The sequence below is a fragment of the Lampris incognitus genome, chromosome 5, assembly GCF_029633865.1.
Source record: "Lampris incognitus isolate fLamInc1 chromosome 5, fLamInc1.hap2, whole genome shotgun sequence".
Taxonomy (NCBI): domain Eukaryota; kingdom Metazoa; phylum Chordata; class Actinopteri; order Lampriformes; family Lampridae; genus Lampris; species Lampris incognitus.
Genome location: NC_079215.1, coordinates 16,604,479 through 16,624,834, shown reverse-complemented (window position 1 = coordinate 16,624,834; position 20,356 = coordinate 16,604,479). Strand labels below are relative to the sequence as shown.

Sequence of the window (20,356 nt, the reverse complement as noted above, 5' to 3'; positions counted from 1 at the left end):
GTTCATATATATATATTTGTATGATATATATTAAATAATAAATGACAAATATATGTCATTTATTCCTTTTCAGTTCACCAAGATATCTGCCAGTGTTTCCTTCAGAGACCACAGAGCCAAAAAAAAAAAAAAAAAGTATTTTCGAGGAGGGGGGGAAAAAAGGTATTTCAGATATAAAAACAAAGAGCGGGAAAATAAACTATTTGTCCCTGATTATATGTACACATGTCCCAAACCCAGCCCTCCCAGGACCCTTTAACAGCGCTAATCAGCCAGGTTAGTGAGCTTTATGTGCAGGACATTAGCTGACTCCCACACCCCGCCGGATCCGACCAGCTTTAATCCATATCTCAAACCGATATATAAATGCTTAACTTGTTTAAAATCAGAAATAAAAGAGCAAATATAAAATAAAGGGCAGGAAGCCACCATGTGGAAGCAAAAAGAAAAAAGAAAGAAAACAGTGGGATAAAGTTGAGGATAGGACACTGTGTGTGTATGTGTGTGTGTGTGTGTGTGTGTGTGTGTCGGTGGCGGGGTCTGTGGCAAGGGCTCGGGACCAGGGAGGAGGCAGCAGGGGTGCTCAGTCTGGTGTAGACTGGGAGTACCCCAGAGGCGTCAGTGTGGTGGGAAACATTAGGACCTTGGCTTGCATGAAGGACAGGTCTGGCAGGGCTGCGATGACCTTGGCTGCCTCCTCGCTCAGGTTCTCTTCCCTTCTGGGCTTCCTGTCCAACACAGAGATAAAAACAAGACCACCGGCAACACATCAGATCACAGTACAATACCTACTTTCTACCTAAAAACTTATCCATGTACGTATAAACCCATCTGGACACTTTTCTAATTCTACCTTTGGACTTATGTCTAGCTAATTTTCCGGGTTGTATATCTACCTAGGTCTACACGCATGACTCCGTCTCTGGTACTATATATGCTGTATATGTAAGAACTTCTTTATCATCCATCTATAGACTCTGTAACTGTCCTATTAGATCAGGGTTAATCAAAATACAGGAAAATATCAGGAGAAAAATGGAGATCCTGGAGATACAGCTGTCTATCTACACCTCTCATAATGATGGGTTGTGTCTACTACACGGGTCAAAATGAGCATCTGATCACTCCACGTAGTGTGCAGAATTTGTGTAGTGAATAAGTTAATTTCTTGAACTGAATTTCTTCTTAAATAGTTTTAACTTTCCCTGCCTTTATCATGAAGACCAATAGCAGGTGGTTTATTCACTTGTCCGTTCGGTTTTCATGCCACATCATCACAATCAAGACTGTGCATGCCTACGGGCAATATCACTTTCAAATTAAATATCATGCATGCTTTTGGATTGAGGAAGAAAAACAAAAGTGAAGAAATGTGCAAACTCCTAACAAAACCACTGGGATCAAACCTAGAAACCTCCTGCTGTCACATGTGAGCAACCACCATTTAGCCACTGTGCTGCCCACCTGGTTATGGGATCTCAAATGCTATGTTTGTTTTATTTTAATGGCGGGGCATGTCATTCAGTGATGACCTTTGCCTACTGATCTATGACCTTGTGGAGGTGCTGGTCTTCTCCATGGTGGACATGAGGCGGGCGAACGCGTCGGCCACGCGGCTGGTGGAGCTGCTGGTGTCCAGCTTGGCGGTGGTCAATTCGTAGAGCTCTGGGTCCACGCCTGAGGAGCACAGAGAACACAAGGTTTTACCAAAGGAGAGCACACTGTTTTCACATTTCCCATCATGCCAATCTGAGATTCTTCTTCTTTTTTTTTTGTGAAACTATTAATACTCCAAGTGGAAAATTCCTTTTGGACAGCCAGTTAGCGCATCATTCCTAGAGCAGATAAGGTAAGACTTCTTCAAGGTTACTCTGACTGGCATGACAGTCCAGGGAAACAAAACTCTGTGGTCGGGGAGGTGACCTCTCTGAGTGCAAGGCCATCCAACCACACCAAAGCCTTTGATTGAAATTTCCAGCAAGACGCTTGCCAGCAAAACCTCAGCAAACAGGACCAAAAATCACTGGTAATCACTGACAACAATTATTTCATCTCAGATCAGATGGTGATTCCCCCATAGTAGAGAAGTAGGAATTGGAAAGAAACTGGTGAGGAGAGGTGGTTTTCTGTGATTGGGAAGCAGAGGAGGAGAAAAAGGCCATGCTGCTGCTGACCTGGAATGGAGGTGGAGCTGGTGGAGCCAGAATCCTCCACAGGACCAAAGAAATCCAGGTTCAATAGAGAAGAACCGCCACTTGCTGCACAGCCAACAGGGCAGCAGGCCCAGGGGGCAGCCAAGGTTTAAAAAAAAACAGAGTAAGAAAGGGAGAGAGAGAAAGAAAGGGAGAGAAAAAAATAAAACAGAAAAAACAGAGAAAGCAAGAGTGGGACAGAGATAGAGTGAGACAGAAGGAAAGGAGGAAAGAAATAAAGAGAGAGGTAGTTGGGTCAGTGGTCAAAAAGAGAGAAGGCATCTACGGGTTAACAAACTAAGCTCAATTTTACAGCCTGGTGAAAATGTGTGTCGATGAGATGAGACCTTAAGGCCAAGAGCCTGAGTTAGAGAAGAACATTTAAAGGAACCATCTGGTTGGTTTAAGACAGTTTGTTTGGCTGAGGCGTGGGATTAATGAGAAATGCATGTCACACACTCTATCCGATGGTATGTGTGTGTGTGTGTGTGTGTGTGTTTACCACCAAATTCAGAGAACTCAGCCTGTGTCTGGTCAGTCAGCCTACACTACCAGCTTCAGGTGCTCATGAGTAATCAACCACAAATTATTGTAGCTGATGACTGTAGTTGTGGTTTTGAGCTCATGTAACCACCACCATCAGTCTCAAGAAGTAAACAAATTGTACCAGTATTGCTACCAAATGGTTCCACCAGCCACGGAGCTTACAGTGAAAACACTGCATTCAGGACTTCACCTTGAACATGTTGACAAGCTGAAACTTTTAAATAAAAACATTGACATTTTGTTTCACTTGATGATTTTCTATGGCTTAGGTTTTGCTTGAGCTTACATATTTCAATTCAAATTTACATCAACTCTTAAATAAAATAATGACTGCTGACTGTAAGATAAACAAGGAAATCATTTATTCGCCATTAATTAAAATCTGCAGTCTTGTAATGTTGTTTTTCCTCACATCCCAGTTTCTCTACATGCTGAATTAACAGGGTGAGTAAACTTTCTCACAGGAAGACAGGAGTGGGCACGATCCCCATTCTCCAGATGACTCTCGTGAGTCTGGCCGGTTAGACCAGGCAAACATTGATAATTTTTCCAATCATTTGAGTAATTGTTGACAACGAAAATTCTTTCAAATGGGCATCCCTACGACCAGCTACCGTTACGATTCAACACTGAGACTGGCTGACAAACACAGGTAGGTGGACAATTGAATAATTTTGTCTATAAGTGAAGGTGGTTGGTGAACTTTGGACTACAGTCACCTGAGCCAGATCTGACTGAGATATTTACAACATTAGTGTGTTGATGGATGGAGGCAAGGGTGCCTGGTGAGAAAGTGGAAAGGAAGTGAAGAAGAAAGTGGTGGATCCTGTTCAGAGAAAACCAGAGATGACTGGTTGTGGGGGAGGGTCCTACCGTCAAGGGGGTTTGTAAGGCCACTGCTGCTCCAGTCAAACTGGACGGGTGGGAGCACCTCCTGCTGGAGAGAACCAGGACCAGACAGGGGGAAAAGTTAAATTAAAGGCTTTCAGAAATAGTTCCACTTCCACAAATTAAAATTCTCTACAATCAACCTGTATTATGGATTTCAACAGAGCAGGAAACTAACTTTTTTTTCTCCACATGGCACAATGGTTGGTGTATCCAAAAATGCACCACCTTTATATCCACCAGAATAGGACTTTTTGGTCAGGGCTGGTTACTTACCAAAGTATTAATCTGATCACATTACAAACTAACCAGCATGAGCCTGGGTTTTAATCAGTATGTTTTGTATGATTTTTTTTCTTCCTCACAAAAGGTTACAAATGATTTACGCTTTTATCTTACAATTTGAAAGGCTTTTTCTCATTAGCTGCTCTCATGTTATCTTTAAGATTGTTGTTATTTGCACTGTGATAGGCACAACCTGTTAAAACAGTCCAATAAATGACATTCAATTTAGGAGTACCTAAATTGAATGTCATTTATGATCCGCTGTGGCGACCCCTAACGGGAGCAGCCGAAAGTAGTAGTAGTAGTAGAGAATTTAGGAGTACCACGGCGCCTTTAGACTATTAGTACAGAACATGTGCCTAACCAGACTTAGAAAATTAAGTCACTTTACTTCACGCCTTTGACCACATTTCTGAAGGCCTAATGTAATGTCAGTGGTCTTCGAGTTGAAGCTAATTGTACTGTTGCTCTTACTTTTAGAGGATACATGTGTCAACTCAATGTGTAAGATCTAAAAAGAACCAGAGATCTACCCCAATGTAGTCCCACCTGGGCTGTGTCTGGGACACACGTGCTTTTCTCTGGATCCACAGGAGGGGCTTGTGCTATGGAGGCGATCATCTCCGCTGCAGATATGGGTTTCACAGGTTCTTTGGTTGGCTCCAGCATGCCCTTCAGGACACAGCCGGACAGTCAAAAACAATTACCAAGACAAAGATATGTGGACAGAGACGGACAGACAGACAGAAAGAGAGAGATGGATAAACAGATACAGAAAGAGAGTCAAAAACAATTACACTGAAAGATGGAGACAGAAGATGGTCTGGTCACAGAGAATATTTTATTTCCCATCTTCATGATGACTAATAAATCCAGAACATATACTCAATATACATGTCTTGCCTCTCTTTGTATGGTTGCATTGGCTCCATATTGCTGCTTGCATAAAGTTCAAAACTTGCTGTTGGCTTTCCAGACAGTTCAAGGAACTGCGCCAAGTTAACTGCAAACCCATATTAGCATGTACACTCCTGCTCAACTTCTGTGTCCTATCCCAGTTAGGTTACTATCTATGCTCACCACAAAAGACACACGTTTGAGGTCCAGACGTTCCTTTCACTTAGCCCCAAAACGGTGTAATGAACTCCCGGTCTCCATCACATCTATTGGCTCACTTACTTCCCTCAGGAAAGACCCAAAAACTTTCCTCTTCAAGGACTATCTTAATCCTTAAATTGTCCCTAAGCCCAACTTTTAAACAGTTTTTTGCATGTCCCGCTAATGTGAATCACTTTCTACTATTAACACTGTTTCCTTCTACTTCCTGCACTTCCTGCACATGATAATGCACTCTTGGCTATGATACGTTGTGATACTGAAATGTGACATAGTTCATCTTCTTATTTTTCTGAATCCCCTATCACTTTATGATCTAAGGCACACTTACACTGTAAATGCATTTGACATTATGATATACTCTGTGCTTACTATCTAGCACTCTATGGTGCCTGTTGGAGACGTAATAATTTATTAGCTATGTGCTGACTCCAAGTCGCTTTTGAGTGAGTCACTTTTGATAAAAGTGCCTGCTAAATGAGTAAATGTAAATGTAATGTTGGAAATGTTTAAACTAACAGTTTTAGCAGTTACCATCAATTGACAGCGAAACATATTTGTAAGTGAAATGCACTGGAAACTGCTTTCTATTAAAAGATTATAGCATTAGAGGTAAAATAATAATCCACGTTTTTGTAAAACGGTGTCACCTCATTTATCAACCAGGATTATTAGATTTTTTGAGAAACAACTCCATTTTCAACCAGTATTTTGGAACATTTCCACTATAGTGGAGCCATTCTATATTTACATTTCCTTTAGTTTTTTTATCTAAAGCTACTTACACGAGTCAGCAATTAAAAAACATATTTCAACCTACAGGCTTCTTGGGGCACTGAATAGTAATAATATGATAGCCGGCATTGTAATTTCCAGTGTAAATACTGTGGGTATGCAGGGAAAAGAAAATATTTTGGGACAATGAAATTTGTTTGGTATTGAGTGAAATTTGATTTAGAGGTGGTTCCGTTTGGAGTGGTTTTACTGTAGTAGGCATAGACAATAAATGAATTCAAAATAAAATCAAAAAGGTTTCAGGTTGTTCCAATATGGGTGTACTCTACAGTGACTGATCACTGAAACTTGAACCTTGATATGAATCGCCCACCCCTCAAAGAAGGGAAGCATATCTGCAAAACCATTTGCTGCATGTAGTTCAAAGTGTCACCACAATGTACATGGAAAAAAGGACTCACCAGGCCAGCAGCATACATGGGGACAATGAGTGGCTGTTTCTTCTGTCCTGTGAACAGCTGGGGGTGGAGAAAGGGTGATAGTACATTCAATCAGACTGCTTGGCCAGTTTGCTACACCACAAAGCTTTGCCACCATCTACTTTGTTATAAAATAGATTTAGAGTTTGGTGTGATGAAAAATACGAGTTATCCACTCTACAAATGGCCGATTGCAAAGGTTTCCACACATGCTGGCACATACAGGCAGATGAGAGGTAACTTTAGGAATTCTTTGACCGAATAATACCACTTTCGGGGGGGGGGGGGTGCCCCCCCTTTTTTTCTCCCCAATCATATCCGGCCAATTACCCCTCTCTTCCGAGCTGTCCCAGTTGCTGCTTCACCCCCTCTGCCAATCCTGGGAGGGCTGCAGACTACCACATGCCTCCTCCGATACATGTAGAGTTGCCAGCCGCTTCTTTTCACCTGACAGTGAGGAGTTTCACCAGGGGGATGTAGCGCGAGGGAAGATCACGCTATTCCCCCCCAGTTCCCCCTCACCCCAAAACAGGCGACCCAACCGACCAGAAGAGGCTCTAGTGCAGCGACCAAGACACATACCCATATCTGGCTTCCCACCCACAGACACGGCCAATTGTGTCTGTAGGGACGCCTGACCAAGCCGGAGGTAACACGGAGATTTGAACCAGCGATCCCCGTGTTGGTAGGCAACGGAATAGACTGCTACGCTACCTGGACGCCCTACAATTATGACATTTAGGGAATTATTATCAGGCCAAATTATGAAAGTTTTGGAATAAAGGCTATCATGTTTGTCTAAAAACAAAGTTATTACAAAGACAATAAACAAAAACTAAAGAGATAAGATGAAAAGATAGACTGGTGAACTAAAAAAGTGGGGGAAAAAAGGAATGTAAAATTGAACAGGAACAAAATATTTTTAGAATACTGCACTGAAATCTGTTGATATGTTTAAATCACCTGTCTATTAGTCAAAATGTTAAACCTTGCCATTTTAATGTTCAACCTATCCTTTTGTCTATATAAATCTTTCTAACTAACTATCTGTCTTTACATGTTTTAACAAATGGTTTTATGTTGTTACTGTTTTTTCCACCTCTGTCTAATCTATTCAGCTACTCTCCAGAGACAGAAAGGATGTTTCAAGGTCCTAGTTCCACCTCGGGTCCACAGCCAGAACCTGGGGAAGGCTTAGAAATCCCTGCCTGAAGATGTAGCTCATACTGATGTAGAAACATTAAAGCGGAGGCCATGTCAGTTTCATCTTTCCTGTTCTTGATAGGTCAGAGAAATCATGCATAATTGAAGACAGATTTGGTAAACATGCTGTGTGTCTACATTGCCAACTCTACGAGGTCAAAGGAATTAGTCATGTTTTCATCTTTTTTCATGTTTAATTCTTAAAACATATCGGTGGAACAGATACCTATTTATTCTGGCTTTAAAGCTTGTTTATCTTGATGACTAATATTTATTTTCCAATCTGTCTGTAGTTTCATAAATATTGGTTTTATTGTTTGTAAAGCATGAAACCATTTTAAAAAGTACAAATCAAACAGAATGTACTCATGTTGAAATTCATTGCATTGACAGGAGGAATACTGATCACGTGAAAACATTAAGAAAACTCACAATGTTTCGGATGTCGATTCCCAGGGAGCACAGAAGGGTCTTGTTGCTATGGGAACCACCCCACTGGTGTCGGAGGCCAAAAGCCTCGTGGATGTCCTGAAGCTGCCTCCAAACGTCCCTGTGCATGGTCCTGGACCAATGGAAAGACACAGTACCTTAGATTCTATATATAAAATAGTACTGCTGAAACGGAATTGACTTTTTGCAAAATAATAATTGACACACTAATCCACCTATCAGCACTTAGCAGCCATGCCTGCTTCCTCAGATATCCGACACCCCACCAAGAGCAACTAAAGCAGCTTTGGTGCAATGCACAGTGCTAGATTAGTACAAAGACATCGCTAAATGGGGGGCGCCTGGGTGGTATAGCAGTTTATTACGTTGCCAACGGGGATCCCCGGTTTGAATCCCCATGTTACCTCCTGCTCGGTCAGGCATCCCTACAGACACAATTGGCCATGTCTGTGTGTGGGAAACTGGATGTGGGTCTGTGTTCTGGTCGCTGCACTAGCGCCTCCTCTGGTCGGTCGGGGCGCCTGTTCGAGGGTGAGGGGGAACTGGGGGGAATAGCATGATCCTTCCACGCACTACGTTTCCCTGGTGAAACTCCTCACTGTCAGGTGAAAAGAAGCGGCTGGCAACTACACATGTATCAGAGAAGGCATGTGGTAGTCTGCAGCCCTCTCCAGATCGGCAGAGGGGGTGGAGCAGAGACCGAGACGGCTCAGAAGAGAGGGGTAATTGGTCAGATACAACTGGGGAGAAAAATCCCCCCCCCCCAAAAAAAGACAGCTACAAGAAAGGGAAATGGGTGAAAACACGTTGATGGGGTAACTGTAAAACCAACCAATTGTTTTTGTGAATGACTGAGAGGGCAATGTATATTTTATTCCTTTCTCCAAAACCAAAATCAGACCTTCAGAAGTGCTTTCCATGGACTCTGTTGAATATCACACTTTCAACTAAATAGTGAAATTATGAATAGGCATACTCGGACACTATCTCATATCCTGAAAAATTACCATGTCAGGTTTTTAAGGTTAATCCAAAAATGGGACAACTTAGTCCTTTACACATTGCAGTCTCCCATCTGACATTTGAAGGGTCAGTTCTACTTTTAAAAATAATACCCAATGAGTTTGTCACCATGGGCAGTTCTTCTAAAGCATATAATGTTTGCGCAAAACTAGTATTAACTCAACACTGTGAATAAGGGTGTCCGGGTAGCGTGGCGGTCTATTCTGTTGCCTACCAACACAGGATTGCCGCACTGGATCCCTGTGTTGCCTCCGGCTTGGTCGGGCGTCCCAACAGACACAATTGGCCATGTCTGCAGGTGGGAAACCGGATGTGAATATGTGTCCTGGTCGCTGCACTAGAGCCTCCTTCTGGTCGGTCGGGGCGCCTGTTCAGGAGGAAGGGGGAATTGGGGGGAATAGCGTGATCCCCTCATGTGCTACATCCCCCTGGCGAAACTCCCCACTGTCAGCTGAAAGTGGCTGGTGACTCCACATGTATCGGAGGAGGCATGTGGTAGTCTGCAGCCCTCCCCGGATCGGCAGAGGGGTTGGAGTAGCAACCGGGACAGCTCGGAAGAGTGGGGTAATTGGCCGGATACAATTGGGGAGAAAAAAAATCTCCCCACAAAAAAACACACTGAATATTAATTATCTTATTATTACCAAATATATTCAACTAATGTAGCTCATGCACTAACATTCCAGCATCCTAGTTTAATCTCATGTCATACGTGCCAATTACTGGCAACAACAGTGTAAATTAGATGGTATTGCTAGCCAGCCACATGCTGCTGGTATTAAATCAAATCATAACCTCAGGTAAATGACAGTCTCACGTGAACAGATCTTTTTTTTTTTTTTTGGCTCAAACAATTTCTCTGCCCAGCCCAAAGGTGTTTTATTTTTCTGTCAAACAGTAAAAATCATCCCTCCCATGACTTTCCCCATAGTCTTTATCAAAACAATAGGGAGGTGGCAAGTATTGGGCTAGATGTCCTACTTGCCAAAAGGAATGCGAAGCGGTGCGGTGGCCTCTCGCTTCCTGGTGTAGTGATTGCAGCGGGTCCATCAGGACCTTAGCATATGGCCGCTCCTATGCAAATGTGTCCGCAGCAGCACTTTCTCGTGGTACCTCCTGTTTTCATAAAGTCTGCTGCGGGGGCGACGAGTTCCCGGCGGTATAACCGGGTGGGTCGATTGGACTGGTTAGCCATGGTTGGCAGCCAGACTAGGAGGACAACTCTGATTTCAAACCTGGGTAGATGAAGCTCGTCTGCCTGTCAGGCAGTTCATCTAGGAGAAGGCAAACTCTGATTTATAACCTCCGCTGCCTTGCGGGTATACTAGTCTATGGGAAAGGCTTCAGGAAGAAACCCTGAGGAAAAATCTGCATCCGTCTCCATTGCCAGTCACCTTGCTAGTCTTGCCACTGGTAGTAGGTGGTCTCGGACAAGAGTGTGGGGTTGATGATGCGCAACTCTTCCTCACTTTAATCCTTGCGCAAGTCATCAGTCATCCATCACAGGATGACTAGATGGTCCTCGTCGCTGCGACGGACGAATAACATCAAAACAATATGAATAAATTCTAATTGAAATAAACAAATAAATAAATACTACATAAATGAGTTAAAAAGTGGGGTGTGTAGTCTCTATAAAACTAGGAAGTCTGTGGCATCCAGTCTTTCTAGATTTATCAAAGCAGGTTTCCAGATAGCTATAAAACATACTCGTACTGCCTCATCGAGTATCGAATTTGTTCTAATGTCAAATAACGCAAAAGGTCTTTCATCCAATAATTAAAAGTTAGAGGACATTTTCTTCACGGCATGGTGGCGCAGTAGTTAGCGCAGTCACCTCACAGCAAGAAGGTCCTGGATTCAAACCCAGGGGTTGTCCAGCCTTGGGCGTCATACCATGTTGTCCTCCGTGTGGAGTTTGCATGTTCTCCCTGTGTCTGCGTGGGTTTCCTCCGGGGGCTCCGGTTTCCTCCCATAGTACAAAGACATGTAGTCAGGTGAATCGGCCATACTAAATTGTCCCTAGGTGTGAATGCGTCGGCCCTGTGATGGACTGGCAGCCTGTCCAGGGTGTCTCCCTGCCTGCCGCCCAATGACTGCTGGGATAGGCTCCGGCATCCCATGACCCCAATTCGGATAAGCGGCTTGGATAATGGAATGGAAGGACATTTTCTTTTCCATTTAAGCAATATTAGTCTCCTAGCTAATAGGGTTATGAAAGCTCTTGTGTTCTTAGCACATCAATCTATGTGTAGGTCCTGTAGGGTCGCTTTAAATATTGCTAGAGGCTAAAAGCCTCCCATGTTTAACATGGGCAGCCACTGGGAGCTCAAGGGGCACCTCAGATTTACACATTCCACTAATATTGGTAGGTGCAGGACAGACAAATATGAATAAAGAAAATAGAGCCCACACACTGCATCTAGTGCTCCCACATGGAATTTTTATGATATATCACATACCAAGCCACAAAAGGGTCTTCATCCTGACAATTTCTCTGTATATAGGACTATAGCAGACTAACCCATTGCTAGTTGGCATCCTCTCCTCCTTTTGTCCAGGTTGGGGTATCTCCTTGGGAGTCTCCAGAACGCTCTTCAAGGGCATCACCTCCTCTTCCATCTGAGGGACAGGAGTCTCAGGGAAGCTGTTCTGAAACAGCTTTTCCAAACGGCTAGACAGTGACGCCTGCGAGAACAAACCAACACACTGAGTCACGTGAAAAACTGGCTTTTCCAACTTTTTTTTAACAGAATTTTTAAAGTTAGTAATTTTTTCAAGCTGAAGAACTGGTGGCTGGCTGAACCTTGACAAATGTTTAGTATTTCTAACATCGTCAGTTACTGTTAAAGATTAAACAAGAGGACTCTTTTTCAAAGACCTCGATTTCTCTAGGAAAGGTCTGCTCAACAGGCAGGCTCTTTAGTAGCCCCACTCTGCTTCACATCTGAAGTTACATCGTTTACTACTGCAGCCACCTGGGAGCTGCCCGGTAAAACCTCAGTTTTCCACTAATGGTCACTGCAACCTGCCCAGTACAATAACAATCTTCTACTGATGGACACCAGGAGCTGAAAATTGCAACTACATTGTTCTAGTGACAGTAATAGATATAATGAAATTCTACTACTGATGGTCTATGAGTGGCTTGTAGGTAGCAGTGGTTGGAAGACAAGGGCCTTACTGAGGGGCAAGTAGACACTAATTGTTGAGGAACAGGGGGGGGGGGCGCTCTCTCTCACACACACATGCACACAGACCTTGACTGTATGACTATCTTATCACAAACCTGCCTCTCTAGTTATTTTCTTACCAACACCACCATTTCCTCTGGGGTCAAGTTAGACAGGTTTTAATGGCAGCCAGCCAACATGGCTGTGTAACCCAGGAGCACCTAGCTTCCACCAACCTCTGCCTAGTGGTAACGTTTGCTAGGGGCGCAAGTAAATATCTTTATACTTGAGTATCACAATACTATCTCTTACAATATTGTCCCGATTTTCATAAATCACTGCACTGATTCTTAGGATTACACACAGAGATGTGCCAGCAGCACTACTTCCTTGTGTCGTTTACATCTCCAACCACTAGGCAGCAGGTGCAGTATTGTAACAGGTCTGCACAGAATCACAGCAACAGCAGGCGCTGCCAGTACCACACTAGCTATGGCTGTTTACTCTGATGTGATGCATAATAAGGAGTTTTCTTTGATATTTTTCTAAAACTTTGACAAAACATTGCAAAATATTGCAGTGTTGGTAGTATCACAATATATTGGTACAAATCCTATTATCAAAATTCTTTCTAATACACAGCCCTAATGTTTGCAAATGAACTGTACGTAAAACTACAACATAAGTACCTGAAGAATGTAGGGCCGGGCAACGTTGGGGTTGAGGGGGGTGATGGGGACAAATTAGATAATCGCTGTGTGAACCAGGATTCCTTTACCTATATCCATTTGTTTGCTGCACCATTTCCTCAACGTATACACAATAATTTAGAGCCACCATTTCAATTTTATTTGCTAAAGCAAATTTTTCATTACCTCTTGAACACATAAATTGAATTATTTATGCTTCTGTAAACTTCTCATACTAGCTTGGGGATACATAAGTATGGAATTTATTTTGCTGCAGCAAACCTGTTTTACTTCCTGGTATACACTTTATTACCTCTTATAAACATACTTGACAGGTGTTATCTGTCACTTCAACTAATGCTTGTACACATAAATCCTAAATTTCAAATATACGGTAAACTGGACACACAACCTGCCATCTACAGTTCAGTGGAATTAATGGAGAACAAATCCACAATCCTCAACCAGTGCAAAAAAAACACTCCACAGTTCAGCCAAAGCTAACATGGTGTCTATCATAGCAAGTTTGAGAGGTCAATTTAAAACTTTGCAATCAATTTCATAGCTAAATTCCCTAATAGTTTCTGCTTTGCTGTGTCCTGGCAGATTGACTTCTACTGGTAATTGCCTGTAGGCTGCTGCAGGAAGTAGGACAGCAAGGCAAACACAGAGGGCATTTGGCAATAAAAACAAATGGACATTTTTAAAATGACCACTCAAATTCACTATGATAGACTTCAGCAGCATCATGTTACCTTTTCCGAAATGTGGAGTGTTTTTGCACTGAACGTGGATTGTGAATTTGTCCTCCATTAATTGCATTGCACTGTACTGGACACTGCAAGATCTGTGGGTAGATGCCTATGAAAATGAAATCTACCTATGTACTAATTGAGAAGTGAGTATTGTACAAAATTGAAAGACTTCGAAAAACCCAAACTATTCCTTTTAGCGATGTTAATGATTAATCATTAACCGCCATTAAGAATTTAACTGATTAAAAATGTATTAACTGACAATGTATATTTTGTGTACCATTTCTCCGGAGCACACGTATATTAACTGTTATACCACCAGAGGGCGTAATTCACATTTGCAGTTCAGAAAAACTACAGGCGCAACAAAGGAAGAAGCAGTCCTGTCTAGGGCTGGGCAGTATATCGATATATCGATATCGTGATAATCGTGATATTGTGATAAGCTATCATCTGATATGACATAAGTGTTGTCTTTTCCTGGTTTTAAAGGCTGCATTACAGTAAAGAGATGCAATTTTCTGAACAACTGTTCTAGCTGTTATATTATTTGTCTCTACCTGTTTGGACATCATATTCACATTACTAATGTGTTTATCAAAACCTGTAAATATTTTGTGAGGGCAACAATAGTCATCTCTACAATATTGTCACAATATCGATATAGGAGGTATTCGGTCAAAAATATCGTGATATTTGATTTTGTCCATATCGCCTAGCTCTAGTCCTGATATATTAATTTTCTTCAAGTGATACTGACATCAAAATCTGAAAATTCCTATTGACAGGCTAAGTTCCGAGATGGAATGTGACCACGGAGAAATTCAGCGGCCAAATCAGCGTGCCTGCGGCCACTCGAGATGAATCTGTGATTGACTGTAGATGGTGTCCAATGACAAATTGTGCCGGTGGATACGTAGACACCAGTCAATTTGCATATAGGGTGTGTCCGTAGCGAGATGCTATAGACCACGGAGAAGCCGTTCTTCCACCCCCTCCTGCTAGCTACTTGGCTCGAGTTTGTGCTATTTTGCTGAGAATTTATTATCGATCTTGCTACGGCGTATTGCTATCTATCTATTTACCTAAATATCTATCATCTATCTACCTAACAGTTATTTGTATCACCAAATCCTCCTCCTCGAAACTGTAATCCTCGCAGAGGATCTCCCTCTCGCTATCTCACATTTTTTGTAAATAACAAGTGACGAGTGGTACCGAGCCCCACCCACCCAGGAAGACATTAGCCAATGGCTTTGAATTCATAAAACCACACCTATTTTTGGTTATGATTCAAACTCCCAATGTTAAAAAATGTGTTCAGAAAGGGCATGTCAGTCTCTCTTTAAATACAAACCAGTAGAATTTAAGTTTATTGTGGAGAGAGGTTTGGAGTATTTTCTATTTTCCTTTTATACAGCACTTTTGTTTATTTAAAAAATGGGTTTGGTTTGGCCTGCCTTGTTAGTCTAGAAATGGCAGTATCTGCACCCCATTTGATATTGTTTTATTTGCCGGTACCATTTGTTGAATAAGGACAGGCATACAAGAGCAGCCATTTCAAAACGAGAGCCTTATTGCTTTATTTTGTTCTTTTTAATTGCTTGTACTTCATAAATTAATGTTTTGCATAACTAATGTACCGCTAAAATTGTTTAAATAAAACTTCAACTGAGAAAAAGGTGTGCTTTGTATCTTAATTATTGATGATTAATCAATTATTCATATGACAATTGTTAACATGTTCAACTATCGTTTAAGTAATATGCACGAAATCGGCAACTTTAATTCCTTTAAAACAGTCTATATTCCTAAACATTTCCAAAAATCTAAATTATCTAAGTAAGGTAGTGAAATTTCTTTGACTATAAGATCAGCCACTTACTGAATGAGCATCTGTCCGGCAGGTTTGGTCACTAAAGGGAGGAGGGGCAGCAACAGCTCTGATGTCCTGTGACCCATTTTCTTGTATTACCTGGGGTGCAACAGAGCTGGGCTCATCGCTAAATGCTGCCCAGGAATCTCCCTCCCCTTTCCCTTGTTCAGGTTCATTGAAGGCTCTCCATCCTGTGTCTGCTTCTGAGTCCACACCCACAAATGCACAACTAAAATTCCCATAACTCTCACTGCCAGGGAAATCCGAAAATTCACCTCCATCTTTCCCCTCTGGTCTGCTGGGGGGAAAATTGGGGGTGTCAAAATCGCCAAAGTCATCGTCGTCATCATCAGCACCCTTGTCCTCCACTGTATCCATTTTTTCCCTTGCAGAGGTGGACACATTCTCCTCCTGTTGGACCTCTATCTGCTCAAAGTCAGCGAACCCCTGCCCACCATAGGATCCCGCGTCTCCAAAGTCCCCAAAATCCTCATCCTCAGCCAGCTGGCTGTGGTCTGCGGGCGTGGCTGTTTCCTCTTGGAGAGGAGGGGAGGGAACCGAGCCCGTGGTGCTCATGTCCCCATATTCTTCCAAGGCATCTGTAGACAGTGGCCGGCCAAACGATGTTTCCGTCTCTGTTTCTGTCTCGTTGCCAGACCCCTTCCCTTCTGACTGTCCCCTGTTGCCATCTGCGGTCATCTCCAGTGAGAGGCTGTGTTCCCCACTGACTGCTCCTACGTCCTCAGAGCCATCCACACCAACACAATTCAAGGCAGGTGGCTCCTTAGTGCAAACTGCCTCAGAAGCAGAGTGCTCTTGTGCAAAGGCTGTGTCCCTTTGATTAGAGTCAACGACTGAGTGAGAGCCCCGATCAGGGGACCCAGCAGAGACAGGTATGGAATCAGAGTGGGCCGAAGCAGGTCCAGTTCTGTTTATGTCCCTGATATTTTCCTCCAAAGTGATTCCCTGTTCTATGTAACGGTGCCCTTGACAGACACCCTCCTCTAGCCAGCAACCCCCTTGAGGATTAACTGAGTCCTTGTTTGTGTTTGCCGTCTGGCCAAAGTGTCCTTCAGTATTTGAGAAAGCAGCAAAGTCAGCAAAATCGTCATCTGGGTTGCAGGTTGGGAGGGCCCCATTGTCTTCAGTGGAAGTTCCTTTTTTACCACAGTGGACAGAATTTGGTGAGGAAGGGCTTCCCTCAACTTCCATTGCCACATACCCATTAGTCAGCACCTCAGCATCTCCATCCATACCACTGGTAGGCTGGCTGCCAGCCAAGCCACTCCCCGGGTGATCCAGAGAGTTTGACAAAGTTTTTTTTATCTCACGGTTGACAGTTCTGGCCGAGAAACCGCTGCCCTGACAGCCTCCATGCACAGTGCCATTGGCCTTAGCGACCTCATCAGGCGGATGGGCTGTCCCATTAGTGGAGGTGAGGCTGGGGAGCCCCTGGACCACCCTACCATTATTGATTAACTCAGGTGGAGAGGTGGCAGTCAGAGCCTGAGCCTGGTTGAAGGTGGTGGGGGTATCAAATTCAGAGAAGCTAAGGCTGTTGGGAACGCTGGAGAAGCCATCAAAATCACCAAACTCATCCTCCTCATCCTCAGCTCCATCCTCCATTGGGGGTGGGGAGGAAGAGAACATACGGATCACGTCTGGCTCCATGGTTCTCTGATGGTCTGGAAGGGTTCCCCAGGCTACAACTGGAAAAACAGAATGAGAGGGAAAAAAAGAGACAAAGGACTCAGTATTATCAGGCTCAAGAAAAAGTCACATGTTTATACTTCACTAATGTGAACCTCCCGGGAGGAAGTCACTTTCTACCCTCTGACTAACAAGAGAAGATTTAGACCAATTCTAGACAGTGCTCCCGGCCTAATAGCTCAGCGTTTTGCTGACACTGAGCTACAAAATTAATTACTAAATTACTCCTGACTAAAAGAGAATAAATTGTCTTAAAATTGACAGTAATTAAGTACTAATGAGAAACTGACACTGTGATGGACAAAACTTAGGCACAGCTTGAGTAGTTGCTCTTAGTGGGAGCCTGAGAGAAACATGATCCTCAATATGCTTTTCTAACCCAACAGGTTCCACTCGTGAACTCTGAGCTTGCAAAGTGTTCGCACAAGGTAAAACACCAACCTCAGGCCAAATTTTAGCCAACTCGCATCAAAATATTGAATGCCACCAGAAATTTAATTGGAGTCATTCAAAGAACATATCGACCTCCACTGTCTAGGGCTATTACTGTTTTTACAGGATAGAGCAAGTCATTTTACCACTGTTTCCCTGTCCACCTTAGAGACAATAATATCTAAAAATGACCTGGAAAATTAAGGGAGATTTTCTCCAAGGGCTTTTTCTTATATATATATATTTCTGTGCTCCTTGTGAGTTTGTATCACCATACCACTTCAACCTTTCTTCCGAAAGCCTTTGGGAAAGCCTGTTCACATTTCTTGCCTGCAACACCAGCAATGGGAGTCTAACAAAAGGCTTGTTTGCTTTTTTTGTTTGTTCCTTATCACAAAGAACACCTTGGAGGGGATGGTTTAAACCAATGTAATGCCGAGTTGTACACATAGAAGCAAAACAGTTATTACAAAAACCCAAAAATATTTCTGAGAGTAACAGTGTCCCTAATCTATCCTGAGAGAACTTCGGTAAGAAGTCGATGATCCATCTCAAAGGGTATTTGTTTATTTACGTTATGGGTTCACATGACCTTTGAGAACAACTAGGCCGAGTACACCAAATATCTTCAGTTGGTCAGATAGATTATACATGTGTACACTGAGAGAGCAGCTGGTGGGTCTAACAATGTAGTGCTCGGTATGTCTAAAAAGCTAACTAATTAGCAACCTTTGCCGAGAGACCAACTTGATCTGTCAAGCCAGCAGCTTTCTCGAGCAGAAAGAAAACATGATTAATAAGCCTCATTGACAATTATTTAGTTGGCATACAAGTTCCACTTAGCTGACAAACGCCCGGAATACCAACTTGTTACTTTTCCAAGTTTACAATTTGTCGTTTCACACTTGGGGTGAAACTGATTTTCATGCTATACGAATAGCTGACACCTGACCAACATTGGTGCGTGGATGACACGTAGATAGACATGGCCAAGATTAACATAACAATGACAAGAATCAGTTTGCTATCTAAGCCATTAGGCCAAAATACTTAGCTTGTGCTTCTTCGACTCACTGAAATGTGGTAACAGTGTTAGCTTAGTTAACATGCTACGTGGATTATTATTAAAAGGCGCTATTACTGTAGAACCCACTTACCGATTCATTTAAAGTACTCATGCAACATACACTTGAGCGTCTAATCACCTTAAACCCATTAGCTAGTACGGTATTAACAAACAAAAAAACCCGTTAGACAGACAACCTAAGTCACAGGTTGACAGGTTAAATATTCCGAGTTAGCTGAACTGCGCAGCTAGCTAATGCTAACGCCATCAACATATATATTCCAGCAATTCTGGCTAACATTTGGCTAACAGGCTAACGTTAGCTTATCCTGTACATCCGGGTTGGTTGACAGTAGAAGGCTGTTACTCACAAAAGGGAACATTTCAGCTGATCGTGGGGTCTTGATTAGTTATTTCCATGACTCGGTAAAAAAGACGCCGACAGATTTAGGATTTCCATCTGACTCAAATCGACGCTGACAACGCAGAAGTAGACGGTTAGTACTGAAGTAAAAACTAGGGTTGAGTCAGCCGGTTAGTGATACTTTGGCCCCCCACTGCCCGAAAAATACCCGACATGCACCGCGACGAGGCAGGCAACACGTTTCAACAGGACTCGGAGAATAAAATGAAATAAATCAGAGAATAAAAAACTATCACTTTATCCAACGAAAGAAAATTCCTAATATGTCATAATATGTAGATAGGACTGGAGGTGGTTCAGGTCAGAAAAAAATGCTTCCATTGTATACACAGAATGAATGTATGATTTATTTCGAACGTGTAAATGAGCAGGATAACGTACAGATAAACCTTATTGCCAATAATCTGAAGTGATCAACAAATCCAGTCCACACATCAAACTCAGCGAACAGATCTGCGTATGTATCAGATTATCTGTTACCTGTTCGAAAAGGAGTGGGCGGAAGTATCCTACCCCTTCTCACTTACTCTTCTTAAATTAATTCAGCTACAAATGCCTACAAATGCCCATTTGTGTGAAACTGGGCATTTATAGTAATGAGTGATACAGAAAATAGTTTCCACGATAATCATATGGAACTTTACCTGATATCAATATGTATCACAGTTACCCTGTGATGACCTGGCGGCCTGCCCAGGGTGTCGCCCCGCCTGCCGCCCAGCTGCTGGGATAGGCTCCAGCATCCCCGCGACCCTGACAGCAGGATAAGCGGGTTGGATAACGGATGGATGGATGGATGGATAGTTTACATAAGCAACGCTTTCACGTTCAAGAATCCAACTGATGTTCATCACATTGAACTGTTTGGTAAAGTTAAGTATATCAAACCAAAACTAGTTTTCAAATAGTACTTCCTCAAATATTTCAGACGATATTTTGTGAGAAATTTTGGGCAATAAATTCTCGTTATTAGTTTAGACAACAAAAGTTGTACCAAGGTATGACAAAATCCGAATTTCATCCCAATACAATATCATTGAAAGACAAACGATTATATTGAATTATAAATTATCATTTGCTCGAGGCACTTTGATGTAACTAAATTTTTTAACATAATAAAATCTGACTGTGAGATTGATATTCATTACTTCTGCACCTAAATCAGAATCTAAATCAGGTGGATTGCTTTATGCATATAAAAACATTTATTCTGGCAAGTTACCATTGTAGTTTCACTATATAGTTTCTGTCCATAAAACTAATATTAATGAATCTGTTTTGACAGACTGGAGACTCTGAAACTGGCTAGAGGTA

At 42.5% G+C, this 20,356-nt stretch overlaps 1 protein-coding gene across 4 annotated transcripts; it reads right to left on the bottom strand.

The window, feature by feature from the left end:
• Window positions 1–305: 305 nt before the first annotated feature.
• On the bottom strand, window positions 306–19,163 carry aftpha (aftiphilin a). 4 transcript variants are annotated; one of them, XM_056280832.1, is made up of 10 exons: window positions 18,990–19,163; window positions 15,420–17,119; window positions 11,442–11,605; window positions 7,877–8,006; window positions 6,224–6,280; window positions 4,461–4,583; window positions 3,612–3,675; window positions 2,175–2,258; window positions 1,554–1,677; window positions 306–728 (listed from the first exon to the last, which is right to left on the bottom strand). In XM_056280832.1, exons 2-10 carry the CDS (start codon window positions 17,079–17,081, stop codon window positions 584–586), a joined length of 2,553 nt encoding a protein of 850 aa, XP_056136807.1. In that variant the 5' UTR covers window positions 17,082–17,119; window positions 18,990–19,163; the 3' UTR covers window positions 306–583. The 4 variants fall into 4 exon arrangements, with proteins under 4 accessions (XP_056136807.1, XP_056136808.1, XP_056136809.1 ...); XM_056280833.1 differs by having other exon boundaries at window positions 3,612–3,672; XM_056280834.1 differs by lacking the exon at window positions 2,175–2,258.
• Window positions 19,164–20,356: the final 1,193 nt, after the last annotated feature.